At 36.9% G+C, this 15603-nt stretch overlaps 1 protein-coding gene across 8 annotated transcripts in view; it reads left to right on the top strand.

Moving 5' to 3' along the window:
- TRPM7 (transient receptor potential cation channel subfamily M member 7) overlaps positions 1-15603 on the top strand; it is a 121135-nt gene that overhangs the window by 59237 nt on the left and 46295 nt on the right. For all 8 annotated transcript variants that reach the window (XM_031002335.3, XM_031002336.3, XM_063698545.1 and 5 more), the window contains exons 12-17: positions 1411-1545; positions 5904-5957; positions 11443-11583; positions 11864-11998; positions 12872-13152; positions 14378-14606. In XM_031002335.3, the coding sequence (XP_030858195.1) occupies positions 1411-1545; positions 5904-5957; positions 11443-11583; positions 11864-11998; positions 12872-13152; positions 14378-14606 (975 nt within the window). The remainder of the gene's footprint in view (positions 1-1410; positions 1546-5903; positions 5958-11442; positions 11584-11863; positions 11999-12871; positions 13153-14377; positions 14607-15603) is intronic.

The raw sequence follows: 15603 nt of genomic DNA, 5'->3' as shown, positions 1-15603 counted from the left end.
ACTTAAAATAGGCCTGGGTGTGGTGGCTCATGCCTCTAATTCCAGTACTGTGGGAGGCTGAGTTAGGAAGATCACTTGAGGCCAGGAGTTTGAGACCTGTCCCTATTTTAAAAATGAAGAAAAAGAAAAAAGGCAGGTACAGGGGTCAGGGGTACACACCTGTAGTTCTTAGCTACATGGGAGGCTGAGGTGGGAACATCCCTTGAACCCCTGAGTTTGAGGCTGCAGTGAGCTATGATTGTGCCACTGGGTGACAGAATGAGACCCCATCTCAAAAAACAGAAAGTATATACTTAAAATATCATGAAGACTATATCCTTGCTAGGTGATGTAAATCGAAGATAGATTGGAGAAAGAAATGGTAATACAAGTTGCTCTAGAGAAGTTGTGTAGTTGTGTGTTAAACCTCTGAAGATAGAATAAGATTGAAAAATAATGGGTAAAAAAGCCAGTGGTTTTGTATTGATTTTTGCCACAAAGATGTTTTTAATAATGTGGTACTAAAATATTTAAAATACACAGAAATATACAAAACATTAAAAAATATACAGACAATATTAAAACCTTTATTAATAAAACTCAGTGAAATACCTATATTTCATGTCCCTACTAATTTACCAATATTTGATTTCAAGTCTGTCGAAGTTTATAAAATAGGCTTTAATATATAAAGGACAGCTACAAATGCTGAATGATACAGATGTGTTATATTAAGCACAAAGGACATAAGTTGTATTGCTGTCAAGTGATTTCTTTTCCATAATGATGTATGATTTCTTTTAAAGTTCTGAAGAAAACTAAGTACAATCTTGCCTGACTTATCTGATGGTTGTATTTTTGGAAAATTCACTGTAGAACAAAAACTATGATGAAATACTTTGTGTTCATTTGTAAGGCAGAATTACTGGTTTTTCACTCATAAACATCTAACAGGATAATAAAAAGTTGTGTGGGATGCGGGATAGTTTCTTTCTGAGTAGAATTCTCCAGTATATTGCATGATTTCTGATGTCCCGTGACCCTACCCATTAAATGTTAGTAACAGCACTCAATTATTGAAATAATCCTTCCCACAAAACCTTCCCTAAACACTGAGAGCATTGCTTTAAGGTATTCTTTCCCAAGATTTAATTGATGATGTATTCTGTTTTTTCCCCCATGTAACACTTATTCTCCTACAGAAGTAGTGTTTGTGGAATATTCTTTAAGAAATGTTGTTCTAGAGAGGTCTTTTAATCTATTCCCTAAACACCTAAAGTCTTATTAGCTTTTTACTGTGTTGCATCTTTCTAATTTTGTTCTAAAACTGTTGGGAACAAATTAAATGTAAATCCTAAGGACTTAACATTTAAAAGTGTTTGTATAATTAGAATATGTGAAATATGTATTTATTAAATTTGATACTCCTAGGTTGGATCCTTGGAACAAGCTATGCTTGATGCTCTTGTAATGGATAGAGTTGCATTTGTAAAACTTCTTATTGAAAATGGAGTAAGCATGCATAAATTCCTTACCATTCCGAGACTGGAAGAACTTTACAACACTGTAAGTCTACATTAAAATTCTTTATTGACTACATTTTATCTTTTGGGAAATGTTACTTTACCTGAGTATAGCCATTCCTATTGATAAAACCCTTAATGTCTTCCTTAGTTATATGAAAAAATTATAGCCAGTCTTAGTATGGATTGGTTGTATTACAGTCTGAAACCCTTTCCTTGTTTTTAGAACCCATTCCCTGTCACCATAACCACGTAGGGCTATTAAGCCTACCTCTCTTTCCTGTGTATTTCCCTTTCCCTCCCCTTACAAAAACTAGAGGATCAACTTCTTAATTATAGGGTGATTATGTTTCTTTTGACTCCGTTGTCTAATGGAGGAATTATGCATTGCTTTTTTCTCTTTTTTTTTTCTTTTTTTACATTCATTGACCTCATGGTATAGCCCTTTTAGCTTACATACTGTTTTCATTTTTTTTGTAAAGGACTCCTGAAAACTTACTATTCTCATCACAAAGACTTTCACATTTTATTCCAAATTTTTATTGTATTAGCATTGAAGATATACTACCCTTCTTAGTGGTTTTCTGTGTTATGAATATGAGTTTACTACCTAAATCCTTAACTTGATTTTCAAAGATCTTCATGTATTGCCCCATCTACTTTTCTCACTTGGCCTTTTTATTGCCCCCCAAATCCAGGGCGGGGGGGGGGAGGGGCGGGGCAGCAATAAGATGGTAAATGTCTACCTACTATTTACTAAAAATACAAACTTTTTTCTTTTTTTTTTTTTTTTGACGGAATCTCGCTCTGTCGCCAGGCTAGAGTGCAGTGGTACCATCTTTGCTCACTGCAGCCTCCGCCTCCCTGGTTCAAGTGATTCTCCTGCCTCAGCCTCCCAGGTAGCTGGGACTACAGGCGTGTGCCACCGCACCCAGCTAATTTTTGTGTTTTTAGTAGAGTCGGGGTTTCACCATGTTGGCCGGGATGGTCTTGATCTCTTGACCTCGTGATCTGCCCGCCTCAGCCTCCCAAAGCACTGGGATTACAGGCGTGAGCCACTGCACCTGGCCAAAAATGCAAACTTTTTTTTAAAAAAGCATTTGCTATTTTCACAGTGCTGGTCTGTTTTGCTTCCAACTAATAACCCATTTATTGAAATTTTATTAATTGCTTAGGACTTAGCTTAAATGCCATGCCACTGGTTCCATGAAGCTTGGGTGGCATAGTTAAGTACGATTATTATGTCTTTCCCTTTGGATTGTAAATTTCTTTAAAGTAGGTATTATATCTCATTTTCTACCTTTTTTTTCTTTTTTTGAGACAGAATCTCACTCTGTTGCCCAAGCTGGAGCGCAGTGGCACGATCTGGGCTCACTGCAACCTCTGCCTTCCGGGTTCAAGCAATTTTCCTGCCTCAGCCTCCTGAGTAGCTGGGATTACAGGTGCATGCCACCATGCCCAGCTAATTTTTGTATTTTTAGTGGAGGTGGGGTTTCGCGATGTTGGCCAGGCTGGTCTTGAACTCCCGACTTCAGATGATCTGCCTGCCTCAGCCTCCCAAAGTTCTGGGATTACAGGCGTGAGCCACTGGGCCCAGCTTCCATTATTTTCTTTTAGTAGTGCGTAGCACATTTGTGTTGAACTTTGTTGGCATTTTACTGTCCCTAGTGGACAGATGTAAAAATTAAAAGGATTATTCATTGTGCTGTAGTAAGGTTTATACCTGAACTATAAAGCAATGTAAAATAATAAAAATAAAAATTGATCCCATTAGCAAGACAAGTAATTTTTTAAATTGTGTAACTCAAAGGTGTTAAGATAATACTGTAGTTACTTTCAGCATCAATTATTGATGAAGTTTTAAAACATTTAAGGGCTTGCAACATGATAAAGCAGTGGTTCTCAAACTTTTTGATTTCAGGGTTCCTTTACATTAAAATTATTGAGAACTTCAAAGAGCTTTTCTAAAGAGGTTTTCTTTGTGTGTGTTGGTATTTTAGAATGTAAAAATGAGAGTTTTAAAAAATATTTTTTTATTAAAGTAGCAATTATATTTACTTAAAATTTCTAAACTTATCCCATATTAACATAAATATTTGTTCTTATTTATTTTTTCTTAAATTAGCACCCTTCTGCCTGATACTTTTTTTTTTTTTTTTTTTTTTTTTGAGATGGAGTTTTGCTCTTGTCATCCAGGCTGGAGAGCAGTGGCACAATCTTGGCTCAATGCAACCTCCACGTCCCAGGTTCAAGCGATTCTCCTGCCTCAGCCTCCCGAGTTGCTGGGATTATAGATGCCCACCACCACGCCCAGCTAATTTCTGTATTTTTAGTAGTGATGAGGTTTCACCATGTTGGCCAGGTTGGTCTTGAACTCCTGACCTAAGGTGATCCACCGCCTCGACCTCCCAAAGTGGTGGGATTACAAGCATGAGCCACTGCACCCAGCCTGCTATGTTTTTATTTTTAAAGAAAACAAAAAAAATTGGTGAGAAGAGGAAAACACGTTTGCAAATGTCTTTAAAGTCTAGCCTTATAAAAGCAGCTGGATTCTCGTATTTGCTTCTGAATTTAATCTCACAATATCACACATCAAAAAGCCTCTGGAAAACTCCACCAAACACTGAGAGAATAAGAATGAAATAATACAATTTCAATATGATTAGGAAAAAAGTCTTGATCTTGTGGAACTCCTGAAGGAATCATGGGGGCCTCAGGTGTCCCCAGGTCACACTTCGAGAATTACTATGTTAAAGTACATTTATTATTTATTAACAATTTATTTTTAGTGGATAAACATTTAATAGAGTAGGATAAAATAGAATTTAAGAAATTTTAAGTGGCTTTCCATGTGATTATATACCGTTAGAGAAAAATGCAATGAAATTCCCCAATACCCCCAAAATATGAGATACTTCTTATTAACTTAGAAGAAACTTTTATTTTAAAAAGTTCACCTGTGGGGGAGAGTTGGCAGAGAACTTAGCCCCTGAGTGGATCGACTAAATAGTTTCTTTTTTTTTTTTTTTTTTTTTTTTTTTTTTTGAGACGGAGTCTCGCTGTTGCCCAGGCTGGAGTGCAGTGGCGCGATCTTGGCTCACTGCAGGCTCTGCCCCCAGGGGTTCACGCCATTCTCCTGCCTCAGCCTCCCGAATAGCTGGGACTACAGGCGCCCGCCACCATGCCCGGCTAATTTTTTGTATTTTTAGTAGAGACGGGGTTTCACCGTGTTAGCCAGGATGGAATTTTTTAAATTTTTTATTTTTTGGGGGATGGAGTTTCACTCTTGTTGCTGAGACTGGAGTGCAATGACGCGATCTCGGCTCACCGCAACCTCCACCTCCCGGGTTCAAGCAATTCTTCTACCTCAGCCTCCCGAGTACCTGGAATTAAAGACATGTGCCACCACACCCGGCTAATTTTGTGTTTTTTTTAGTAGAGACGGGGTTTCTGCGTGTCGGTCAGGCTGGTGTCGAACTCCTGACCTCAGGTGATCCACCCGCCTCTGCCTCCCAAAGTGCTGGGGATTATAGGCTTGAGCCACCATGCCCAGCCCTAAATAAATATTGTAAAAAGAAGGCAGAGCAAAGTAAAGTAAAATATGATTCATATGCAATATCAGTTGTAGTCATCTTAAATATTATATAGAATTTGAAAGTCAAGAATATCAAAGAAAATAACTTTTTCTCCAAAGAAATAATGGTAGGTGGCCCACTGTAACAGTATATATAAAGAGAAGTAAGATAATGGCAAAATTATGGCATATATAAATGTTAAATCAGGGATGTCCAATCTTTTGGCTTTCCTGGGCCACATTGGAAGAAAAATTGTCTTGGGCCACACATAAAATACACTAACAACTAACGATAGCTGATGAGCTTAAAAAAAAAAAATTGAAAAAAATTGAAAAAAAACTGTGTTTTAAGAAAGTTTACAAATTTGTGTTGGGCCATATTCAAAGCCATCTTGGGCTGCATGCAGCCCGTGGGCTACAGGTTGAACAAGCTTGTGTTAAAGTCTTGTTACCCAAAATATTTAAAGTCTCAATATGACTTTATTAGTGACAGAAACAGAGGAACAGACATTTTAACAAGAAGAAAGGTATTGTACAGCGCCATTATCAATGAAAGAAATGTAAATTTAAATTTAAGATACAATTGTAAAGTTGCAGTGATGACTTTTGTGAAACAAAAACTTATGTATCATTTTAGTGATACTCTAAGATTATTTGTTTTTTGGCAGTAAATGTGAAAATTCTTTGTTGTTCTACTTTATGAATAGAACTTAAGGAAATAACTCCAAAACAATGTAATTTGTGTAAGAAGGTTCATAAAAATCCTGTAAGGTTTAAATTATTTTAGAAGAAAAATAATAGTTTGCTGTAACCTTTTCTCCCTAAAGAAACAAGGTCCAACTAATCCAATGCTGTTTCATCTTGTTCGAGACGTCAAACAGGTAAGAGATTATTTTTTGCTTTTGAAAAATGTTATTTTAAAAAATCATTTATATTTCATGTTTTTTTAAAAAAAATCATTTAAATACATTTTAGAAATACCAATAAAATTACAGTTTACAGAACAAGATAAAATATGGGCTGAATTTGTGGTAAGAGAGGAGTAAAGAGCATAATGTATCAGAAAACAAGAAAAAAAGAGAGTTTATGGAATTAAGACCAAGGCTGGGCATGGGTGGTTCAAACCTGTAATCCCAGCATTTCGGCAGGTTGAGGCTGGCAGATTGCTTGAGCCCAGGAGTTCAAGACCAGCCTGGGCAGCATGCTGAAATCCCATCGCTACGAAAAGTTAAAAAAATTACCTGGGCATGGTGTTGCACACCTGTAGTACCAGCTACTCGGGAGGCTGAGGTGGGAGGATCACTTGAGGCCAGGAGGTAGAGGCTGCCATGAGCCATGATCTTGCCACTGCATTCCAGCCTGGGTGACAGAGTGAGACTCTGTCTCAAAAAAAAGAAAAAAAAGCTATTGAGCTTCTGGTCATCCAAGATAGAATATGATGTATAAAGCTCATTGGTTCATAAAAGAAAGACTGTTGATAGAATGTATCTTTTTTCCTCTATCTTCAGCAGAAATTTATTCCTCAGAAAGTTGTCCCAATGTAAAGGATGTTGAATAAGGAAATTGAGGACTGGGTCATGATCTTAACGGCAGACTTTGCCAGTAAAAATGCTGAAAACTCTGTCCCCTTTAAAAAAAAATCTAGTATTTCTACTTAGCCATACAAAAGAATGAAATCATGTCCTTTGCAGCAGTGTGAATGGAACTGGAGGTTGATTATCCTAAGTGAAATAACTTAGTCAAATACCAGGTTTTCACTTACAAGTTGGAGCTAGACAATGGGTACCTATGGACATAGAGTGGAATGATAGACATTGGAGACTTTACAAAAGGTGGGAGGTTGGGTGGGGGTGGTGAGGGTTGAACAACTACCTGTGGGTACACTATTCACTGTTCAGATAATAGGTACACTAAAAGCCTAGTCTTCACTGCTACATAACATATGCATGTAAGAAATCTATACTTGTACCCCCTAAATACATAAAAATCATTTTAACATTTATTTATTTATTTATTTATTTATTTATTTATTTATTTATTTATTGAGACGGAATCTTGCTCTGTCGCCCAGGCTGGAGTGCAGTGGCGTGATCTCGGCTCACTGCAAGCTCCACCTCCCAGGTTCACACCATTCTCTTGCGTCAGCCTCCCAAGTAGCTGGGATTACAGGCACCCACCACCACGCCTGGCTAATTTTTTGTATTTTTAGTAGAGACGGGGTTTCACCATGTTAGCCAGGATGGTCTCGATCTCCTGACCTCGTGATCTGCCCTCCTTGGCCTCCCAAAGTGCTGGGATTACAGGCGTGAGCGTTTTTAACTTTTTTAAAAGTAAAAAACATCTAGTATTGGTAGTGATGAACGCATAACACTGTCATGATCTCAGGCTATTCTGTGGCCACTAAATTGATCTACTGTTATTCCTCTTCTATCAGGATTGTTTGTGAACTAAAAGTTTTAAATGTTTATCACCACTTTTATAGCCATTTATATTATTGGTATTCAATATAGTTTTGTTTTCCTTGATAAAATAGTATTTATATTTATTTGGTTAAAATATCTTCTAAGTTTCTAAACTTGAATTTTGTTTAGAATTCTTTATTTATTTCAGCTTTTACTTGCTACTAAGTATGAGTGCATTATTAAAAACATAGAAGGCCAGGGCTGGTGGCTCATACCCGTAATACCAGCACTTTGGTAGTCTGAGGTGAGTGGATCGCCAGAGAGAAGGGGTTTGAGACCAGCCTGGGCAAACAAAGCGAGACCTTTTCTCTACAAAAAAATTTAAAAATTAGCCCGGCATGTTGTCACGTGCCTGTAGTCCAAATGATTGGTGGGGGTGTAGGGGGCACTGAGGGAGGATCACTTGAGCCCAGGAGTTGAGGCTGCAGTGAGCTGTCATCGAGCCACTGTACTCCAGTCTGGGTACACATCAAGACCCTTCTTAAGAAAAAAGAATGACGTTAGAAATGTCATTTTAACAGCCTTGAGGATGTTTTTTAAAAATGTCATTTTCTGTTTTCATTTTATTTTGTAACTGATTTAATACTAAACTACTATCCCATAGGAAGAACTGAGACATTTTATACTTAAAATTTTTTTTTTTGAATTGAAGTTTTGCCCTTTCTTGCCCAGGCTGGAGTGTGATGGCACGATCTCGGCTCACTGCAACCTCTGCCTCCCGGGTTGAAGTGATTCTCCTGCCTCAGCCTCCCGAGTAGCTGGGATTGCAGGTGCCTGCCACCACGCCTGACTGATTTGTTTTTTTTTTTTTGAGATGGAGTCTTGGTCTGTTGCCCAGGTTGTAGTGCAGTTGGCGCGATTTTGGCTAACTGCACCCACTGCCTCTCAGGTTCAAGCAGTTCTCCTATCAGCCTCCCGAGTAGCTGGGACTACAGGCGCACACCGCCATGCCTGGCTAATTTATTTTATTTATTTATTTATTTATTTATTTATTTATTTATTTATTTTATTTATTTTTTTTTTGGTAGAGATGGGGTTTCATCATGTTGGCCAGGCTGGCCTCAAACCCCTGACCTCAGGTGATCCACCCACCTCGCCTCCCAAATTGCTGGGATTACAGGCATGAGCCATTACGCCCAGCCTGCATGTGCTTTTCTTTATAGCTTTATTGAAATACATTTCACAAATTACAAAATTCATTCATTTAAAGTGTATATTGGCCAGACCCAGTAGCTTGAGGTCAATAGTTCAAGAACAGCCTAGCCAAAATAGTGAAACCCTGTCTCTACTAAAAATACAAAAATTTGTTAGGTGTGGTGGCATGTGCCTGTAGTCCCAGCTACTTAGGAGGCTGAGGCAGAAGAATTGCTTGGACCTGGGAAGCGGAGGTTGCAGCAAGCTGAGATTGTGCCATTGCACTCCAGCCTGGACAACAGAGCAAGACCCTTTGTCTAAAAAAAAAAAAAGCATACATTTTTTGACTTTACTATATTCACAGAGTTGTGCAACCATTGCCACAGTCTAACTTTAGAGCATTTACAATACTTCGAAAAGTTACCCTGTACCCTTTAGCAGTCACTTCTCATTTCTTCTCCTTCTGTACTCCCCACTTCTGTCCCCGACCTATGGTAACCATTAATCTAATGATTTGCCTATTCTGGTCATTTCACATCAATTTGATTTGGTCTTTTTAAATAATTAAAATTCCCCCTCCTTCCCCTAGAAATCTTAAGTAATGGGGGAGACCTTAAGACCATGTTTCTAAGAAAGAATTATGGTAGTTAAAATTTTGGAAGCAAATGTGAGAATTTGTATACATTGTTGTTACATCGGTGGCTATAATAATAAGCCCTATTTTTTTATTTCTATAAGTGATAAATCTTGAAATAAAGGCAGTAATTGAATATTTTTATTCAAATTGGTAACTTGAGTTTTATGACTTAGTATAGTTTGAGAACTTGATCGTCATGACATTTGTTAGATAATTCACATTATTTTACCTAATTTAAATATTTCTTCTTCAAGTGGGTTCATATAATGGCATTTGTGGTTTTTAATAAATAATATTGAAGAATATCATAGGTGACATTCTCAATCATTCTGCATATTTTGAGATTGCTTGAGTTAAAACCAAAAATCTTGTATTCAAGATGGAAATAGGTATTTTGATTTATTTTCAAATTAGAGATTTAAAGGATATAGTTATCTAGAAATTAGAAATTTCACAGATGAAACCAATATATATATATATTTTTTTTTGAGACGGAGTTTCGCCTTTGTTGCCCATGCTAGAGTGCAATGGTGTGAACTTGGCTCACTGCAACTTCCGCATCCTGGGTTCAAGCGATTCTTCTGCCTCAGCCTTCTGAGTAGCTGGGATTACAGGTGCCCTCCACCACACCCAGCTAATTTTTGTATTTTTAGTAGAGATGGGGATTCACCATGTTGGCTAGGATAGTCTCAAACTCCTGACCTCAAGTGAGCCACCGTGCCCAGTGAAACCAAGATAGTAAAAATACAGACATTAAAAAAAAAAAAAAAAAAAGTTCATGACATAATCAGGGAAATAAAAAAATGGTGATGGTAGGAGGGCAGAATTAGTTAAAAAATACAAATTACCTGATGATTAAATCCCTTTAAGATTATTTAATAAAATTAACCAGTTTTTAAATTTTAAAACAGGCGATCTTTCCAAACTCACAGATGGTGTATGTTCCAAAAGTGCATTTGTAAATTGCCATGGGAAAATGAAGTCTTATCTTTAAACAGTGTTGCAAACGGTAGTTAATTCCTGGACAACACTATAAAAACCTATAATATCACCAGTATAATTTTGGTTAAAAAAATACTTAACATGTATTTCTGGGCCAGTCTGGAAACATAATACAGCATTATTTTTCCAGAAAAATGCAACTTTTTGTATGTATCACAATGAAAATGGAATATTTGGCTGATTAGCCATTTCCATTGTCTCTTTTTTTTTTTTTTTTTTTTTTTTTTTGAGGCAAAGTCTCGCTCTTGTCGCTCAGGCTGGAATGCGGTGGCACTATCTCGGCTCACTGCAACCTCTGCCTCCTGCCATTTTCCTACCTCAGCCTCCCAAGTAGCTGGGATTACAGGTGCCTGCCACCATGCCCGTCTAATTTTGTATTTTTTTAGTAGAGACGGGGTTTCTCCATGTTGGCCAGGCTGGTCTCGAACTCCCGACCTCAGGTGATCTGCCTGCCTCGGCTTCCCAAAGTGCTGGGATTACAGGCCTGAGCCACAGCGCCCAGCCTGCTTTGTCTCATGTGTGAAGTATTGGGGCAATGAAGAGACGAAATTGTTATCTTCCTGCTTTAGGTCATACTCCTGTCTCAGGGCACACCTTTGAGACCTCAGAACTTTAGAATCCCATATTTTTACAGAGGAAATAGAGAAACAAGCATTTCCTTCTGTAAAGATAGCTTAGCTGCTGGCAACCCTTGCTGCTGCTTTTTTTTTTTTTTTTTTTTTTTTTTTTTGAGACCAAGTCTTGCTCTGTCTCCCAGGCTGGAGTGCAGTGGCACGATCTTGGCTCACTGCAACTTCCGCCTCCCAAGTTCAAGCGATTCTCCTGCCTCAGCCTCTTGAGTAGCTGGGACTACAGGCATGTACTAGCTTGCCTGGCTAATTTTTTTGCATTTTTAGTAGAGAAGGGGTTTCGTCATGTTGGTCAGGCTGATCTCAAACTCGACCTCAGGTGATCCACCCGCCTTGGCCTCCCAAAATGTTGGGATTACAGGCGTGAGCCACTGCACCTGGCCCTTGCTTCTTATAAGAAGTAAACATTTGTCATTTTGGAGAGTAGGCCTGTTCCTAGGCAGGGCATGGCAATGTTGAGAAGTGCTATCTGATCCATTTAAAACAAATGTTTTGTTTCTAGGGAAATCTTCCTCCAGGATATAAGATCACTCTGATTGATATAGGACTTGTTATTGAATATCTCATGGGAGGAACCTACAGATGCACCTATACTAGGAAACGTTTTCGATTAATATATAATAGTCTTGGTGGAAATAATCGGGTATGTAAATTTGTGGGGAAATCTGTATATATGCTTTAATATTAACACATGCACTTTAATTGTTAAGAATTAACATTAGAACGGAGAAAGTAACACTGTCATAAAGTTGAAGATTTTCAACTAAGAGTAATTAGAAATATTATGTCGTCAAAATCCTAAATCAGTCATATTTTGTGTGTATACACAAACACATTTGCACACATATATAAATTGATTCTTGAATTTTTATAACATGTCAGCATGTTTAAATCTATAAAAGCTAATAAGATCTCATTTTCAGAGGTCTGGCCGAAATACCTCCAGCAGCACTCCTCAGTTGCGAAAGAGTCATGAATCTTTTGGCAATAGGGCAGATAAAAAGGAAAAAATGAGGCATAACCATTTCATTAAGACAGCACAGCCCTACCGACCAAAGGTAAATTTATTTAAATATTATTCTTTCTGGGTTTTTATTTTCTTCTTTCTAAATTACTTAGTATTATTAAACAAAAAAAACTAATTGATTTAGTAAGAATTACCTTTCATTTTTGGATATCTCTTAGAATTGTCATTTTCTCATACACAGAGATATTTATTATAAGTTAATGATTCTGTTACTTTTTTTTTTTTTTTTTTTGAGACAGGAGTCTTGCTCTGTCACCAGGCTGGAGTGTAGTGGCACAATTTTGGCTCACTGCAGCCTCCACCTCCCAGGTTCGAGTGATTCTCCTGCCTCAGCCTCCCGAGTAGCTGAGACTACAGGCACCCAGCACCACACTGGCTAATTTTTTGTATTTTTAGTAGAGACGGGGTTTCACCATGTTGGCCAGTATGGTCTCGATCACTTGACCTCGTGATCCATCCTCCTCAGCCTCCCAAACTGCTGGGATTACAGGCGTGGGCCACCGCGCCCAGCGTACATTTTCGTATTTAGGTATGATAATAACCAAATTAAAATGTTTTAATAAATGTTTACCTGACTCCTTTCATTCCAGTTTTACTTGATTAAGAACATGTATAACAAAAATGTTATCTAACCCTTTATTAAAATTATGTTCTATTAGAATATTAGTTGAAATATTTAGGCCCTTAAATTTTGGAAAATGTTTATTGCAAAGACATTTTTGTTGAAACAGCATTTTCATAAAATGAATTATGAGCTATAATAAACATCAAATTTATAAAATTTATGCTATTGTACAGTATTATGGAGCTGAATAATGTAAAGATATTTTACTAAAATTTTCACTGACATAAATTTCATATGGCCTTATTATAATGAGCTTTATATCTTTATTTTCCCTGGAAGATTGATACAGTTGTGGAAGAAGGAAAGAAGAAAAGAACCAAAGATGAAATTGTAGACATTGATGATCCAGAAACCAAGCGCTTTCCTTATCCACTTAATGAACTTTTAATTTGGGCTTGCCTTATGAAGAGGCAGGTCATGGCCCGTTTTTTATGGCAACATGGTGAAGAATCAATGGCTAAAGCATTAGTTGCCTGTAAGATCTATCGTTCAATGGCATATGAAGCAAAGCAGAGTGACCTGGTAGATGATACTTCAGAAGAACTAAAACAGTATTCCAAGTAAGTGGTATTTTATCATTTGAAAACATTTTAAAAATTCAAAGTAGGTGTTGTTTGAGTGGCTGTTACAGTGCCACGTACTTAATGGTGATGTATTTATATGTATACTCTTCTTGGTACAATTGACAGAAAATTATATAAGTATATATTTTTTTAATTAAAAGAAACTTTCTGCCTCTATGAAAAAGAGGTTATTATATTTGCAACTCAAGAATTAAGTATCTCAGCAAGAAAGAAGAAATGCAGCCTGGGCAACATAGGCAGACCCCGTCTCTACATGAAATTTAAAATTAACTGGGTGTGGTGGCACTTGTCTGTGGTCCCAGCTATTCAGGAGGCTGAGGTGGAAGGATCACTTGAGCCTGGGAGGTTGAGGCTGCAGTGAGCTGTGATCATGCCATTGCACTCCAGCCTAGGTGACAGCAATAGACCCTGTCTCGAAACAAAGAAGAAATGCCAGAATTCATTTTAATTTTTGCAAATAGTAGCAATTGGATTAGAAAGTTCCATTTGAATTGGTAAGGAAAGGGTGGAAGTGAAGTTGGAGCTGTGTTATAAGAAAATAGACCGAATTCAACTGGGAAGGCACTTCAGAAGCTAGAACTACATACATAGAGTAACGACATAGTTCATAAAAGTTTACAATTTACTTAGAGGGGCAGTGTTGGAATATTAAACTGGAAAAGTAGTTTGTAGAAGTTTTCTAATATATACTAAGACCTCCGGCTCCCCAAGTGGGGTATTTAGAGGGCAGTGATAATTGTTACTGAAAATAACTCTTAACAGGGATCCTATGGTTACTTAGTGGGACTTCAAGATTCAGATGTTTTTCATAATTAGGTTAGTCCCTAGTCACATTGTTCTTCCTCTCTACCAGGTACCAACTGTTTTCTGTGTTTGAAGTACTACATAAACTTTTTTGAACAGAGCATTGTAGCATTGTGAGTTTTGATTCCCTTTGAGATTATAGTTTGATTTCTAGGACCGGGAGAAAGTGCTCTGGATTCACCTTCTCAATCTTGTACATAATGCGACATATTTTAATATTTTGTGATTTCCACATAGATGTAGATGTCTGAAAACAGAGTTATGGTTTTAATGCCTCATAATTCTGTAAGTGTGTGTGAGAATATTAAAAAGTAGAAAGTATTAATGTATATAAGAATAGTGGTTTAAAATTGCAGTTTGTTAATCTGAGTATATTTTGGCTTTTATCTTTTTATAGTGATTTTGGTCAGTTGGCCGTTGAATTATTAGAACAGTCCTTCAGACAAGATGAAACCATGGCTATGAAATTGCTTACTTATGAACTGAAGAACTGGAGTAATTCAACCTGCCTTAAGTTAGCAGTTTCTTCAAGACTTAGACCTTTTGTAGCTCACACCTGTACACAAATGTTGTTATCTGATATGTGGATGGGAAGGCTGAATATGAGGAAAAATTCCTGGTACAAGGTATACTTTAGAAATAATTTGATATAAAGCATGTGATTAGATAAAAAGAACAGAAGAATTAGTCTAAATATGTAGTAAAATGCCTTAATGTGTGAGTGTAATGGTGGGGGGTAAAGAGGGAGCAAGATGGATGATTGGCATTTCATCCCAAGTGGTATAATGGGCTTCTTTTTTCCTCTTCTTAACTTTTGAATCCTTTTCAGGTGTCTATAATGATTATGGCCTCTCTTTGAGCTAGAAGGGGAACAAATGGCAAATACTGGAGATTATGGCCCCGAGCAGCCTTGAAAAAAGTTACTACTTTATGAAAAGATTATTCCCAAATTCTGAAATTCAAGACCTATCTACTAATTTAATAATCTGTTACTTTTAAGTTACTTGAAGTATATTGGATGAGTATGTTGATATACCCATTATAGATAAGTATATCCATGTGGCCTGTTTTTATGATTAAAAATTTGGGTAAAATGGCATGTACTTTTGGTTTTGTCATGGTGATAGATACTGCTTTGAACTTTACTTTTTGTTATCTTATATCTTTTAAAATAAGGTGCAGAAATGCAGGAGTCAGAAATCAGGCAAATAGTTTAACCATAGGCCACTGAATAACCAACAGAAAACCTGTTACACAATTACAATTTCTTCATGCTTTGGGATTTTGCAAGTAATAAGTAAAATTTTAGAAATAAACCTTTTTGTTTATAGAGGCACAAGCTGAGTAATCACATTATGACATGGAACACTTGCAAAGAGATTTAGGATAAAATTAAGGACATAGCACCTTTATAAGGCTTGAATTTTGTTTAAACAAAATGTATTTTTTGAACAAATTGTAATCTGATTTTATTTAAAGGACAAGTCTATAATAATTATTAAATCTATCCTATACCCTTATTATCATAATAATCAAATGTTTTGTTACTCTTTAAACAGTTAAACTTGGGCCTCTTTAAATACAATATATAAGTAAAAAATCAATTTGTTGTTTTTTTTCCCT

This window comes from Gorilla gorilla, chromosome 16 (genome assembly GCF_029281585.2).
Source record: "Gorilla gorilla gorilla isolate KB3781 chromosome 16, NHGRI_mGorGor1-v2.1_pri, whole genome shotgun sequence".
Lineage (NCBI taxonomy): Eukaryota > Metazoa > Chordata > Mammalia > Primates > Hominidae > Gorilla > Gorilla gorilla.
The sequence above is the reverse complement of the archived record's forward strand: the minus strand, read 5'-3'. Positions and strand labels throughout refer to the sequence as shown.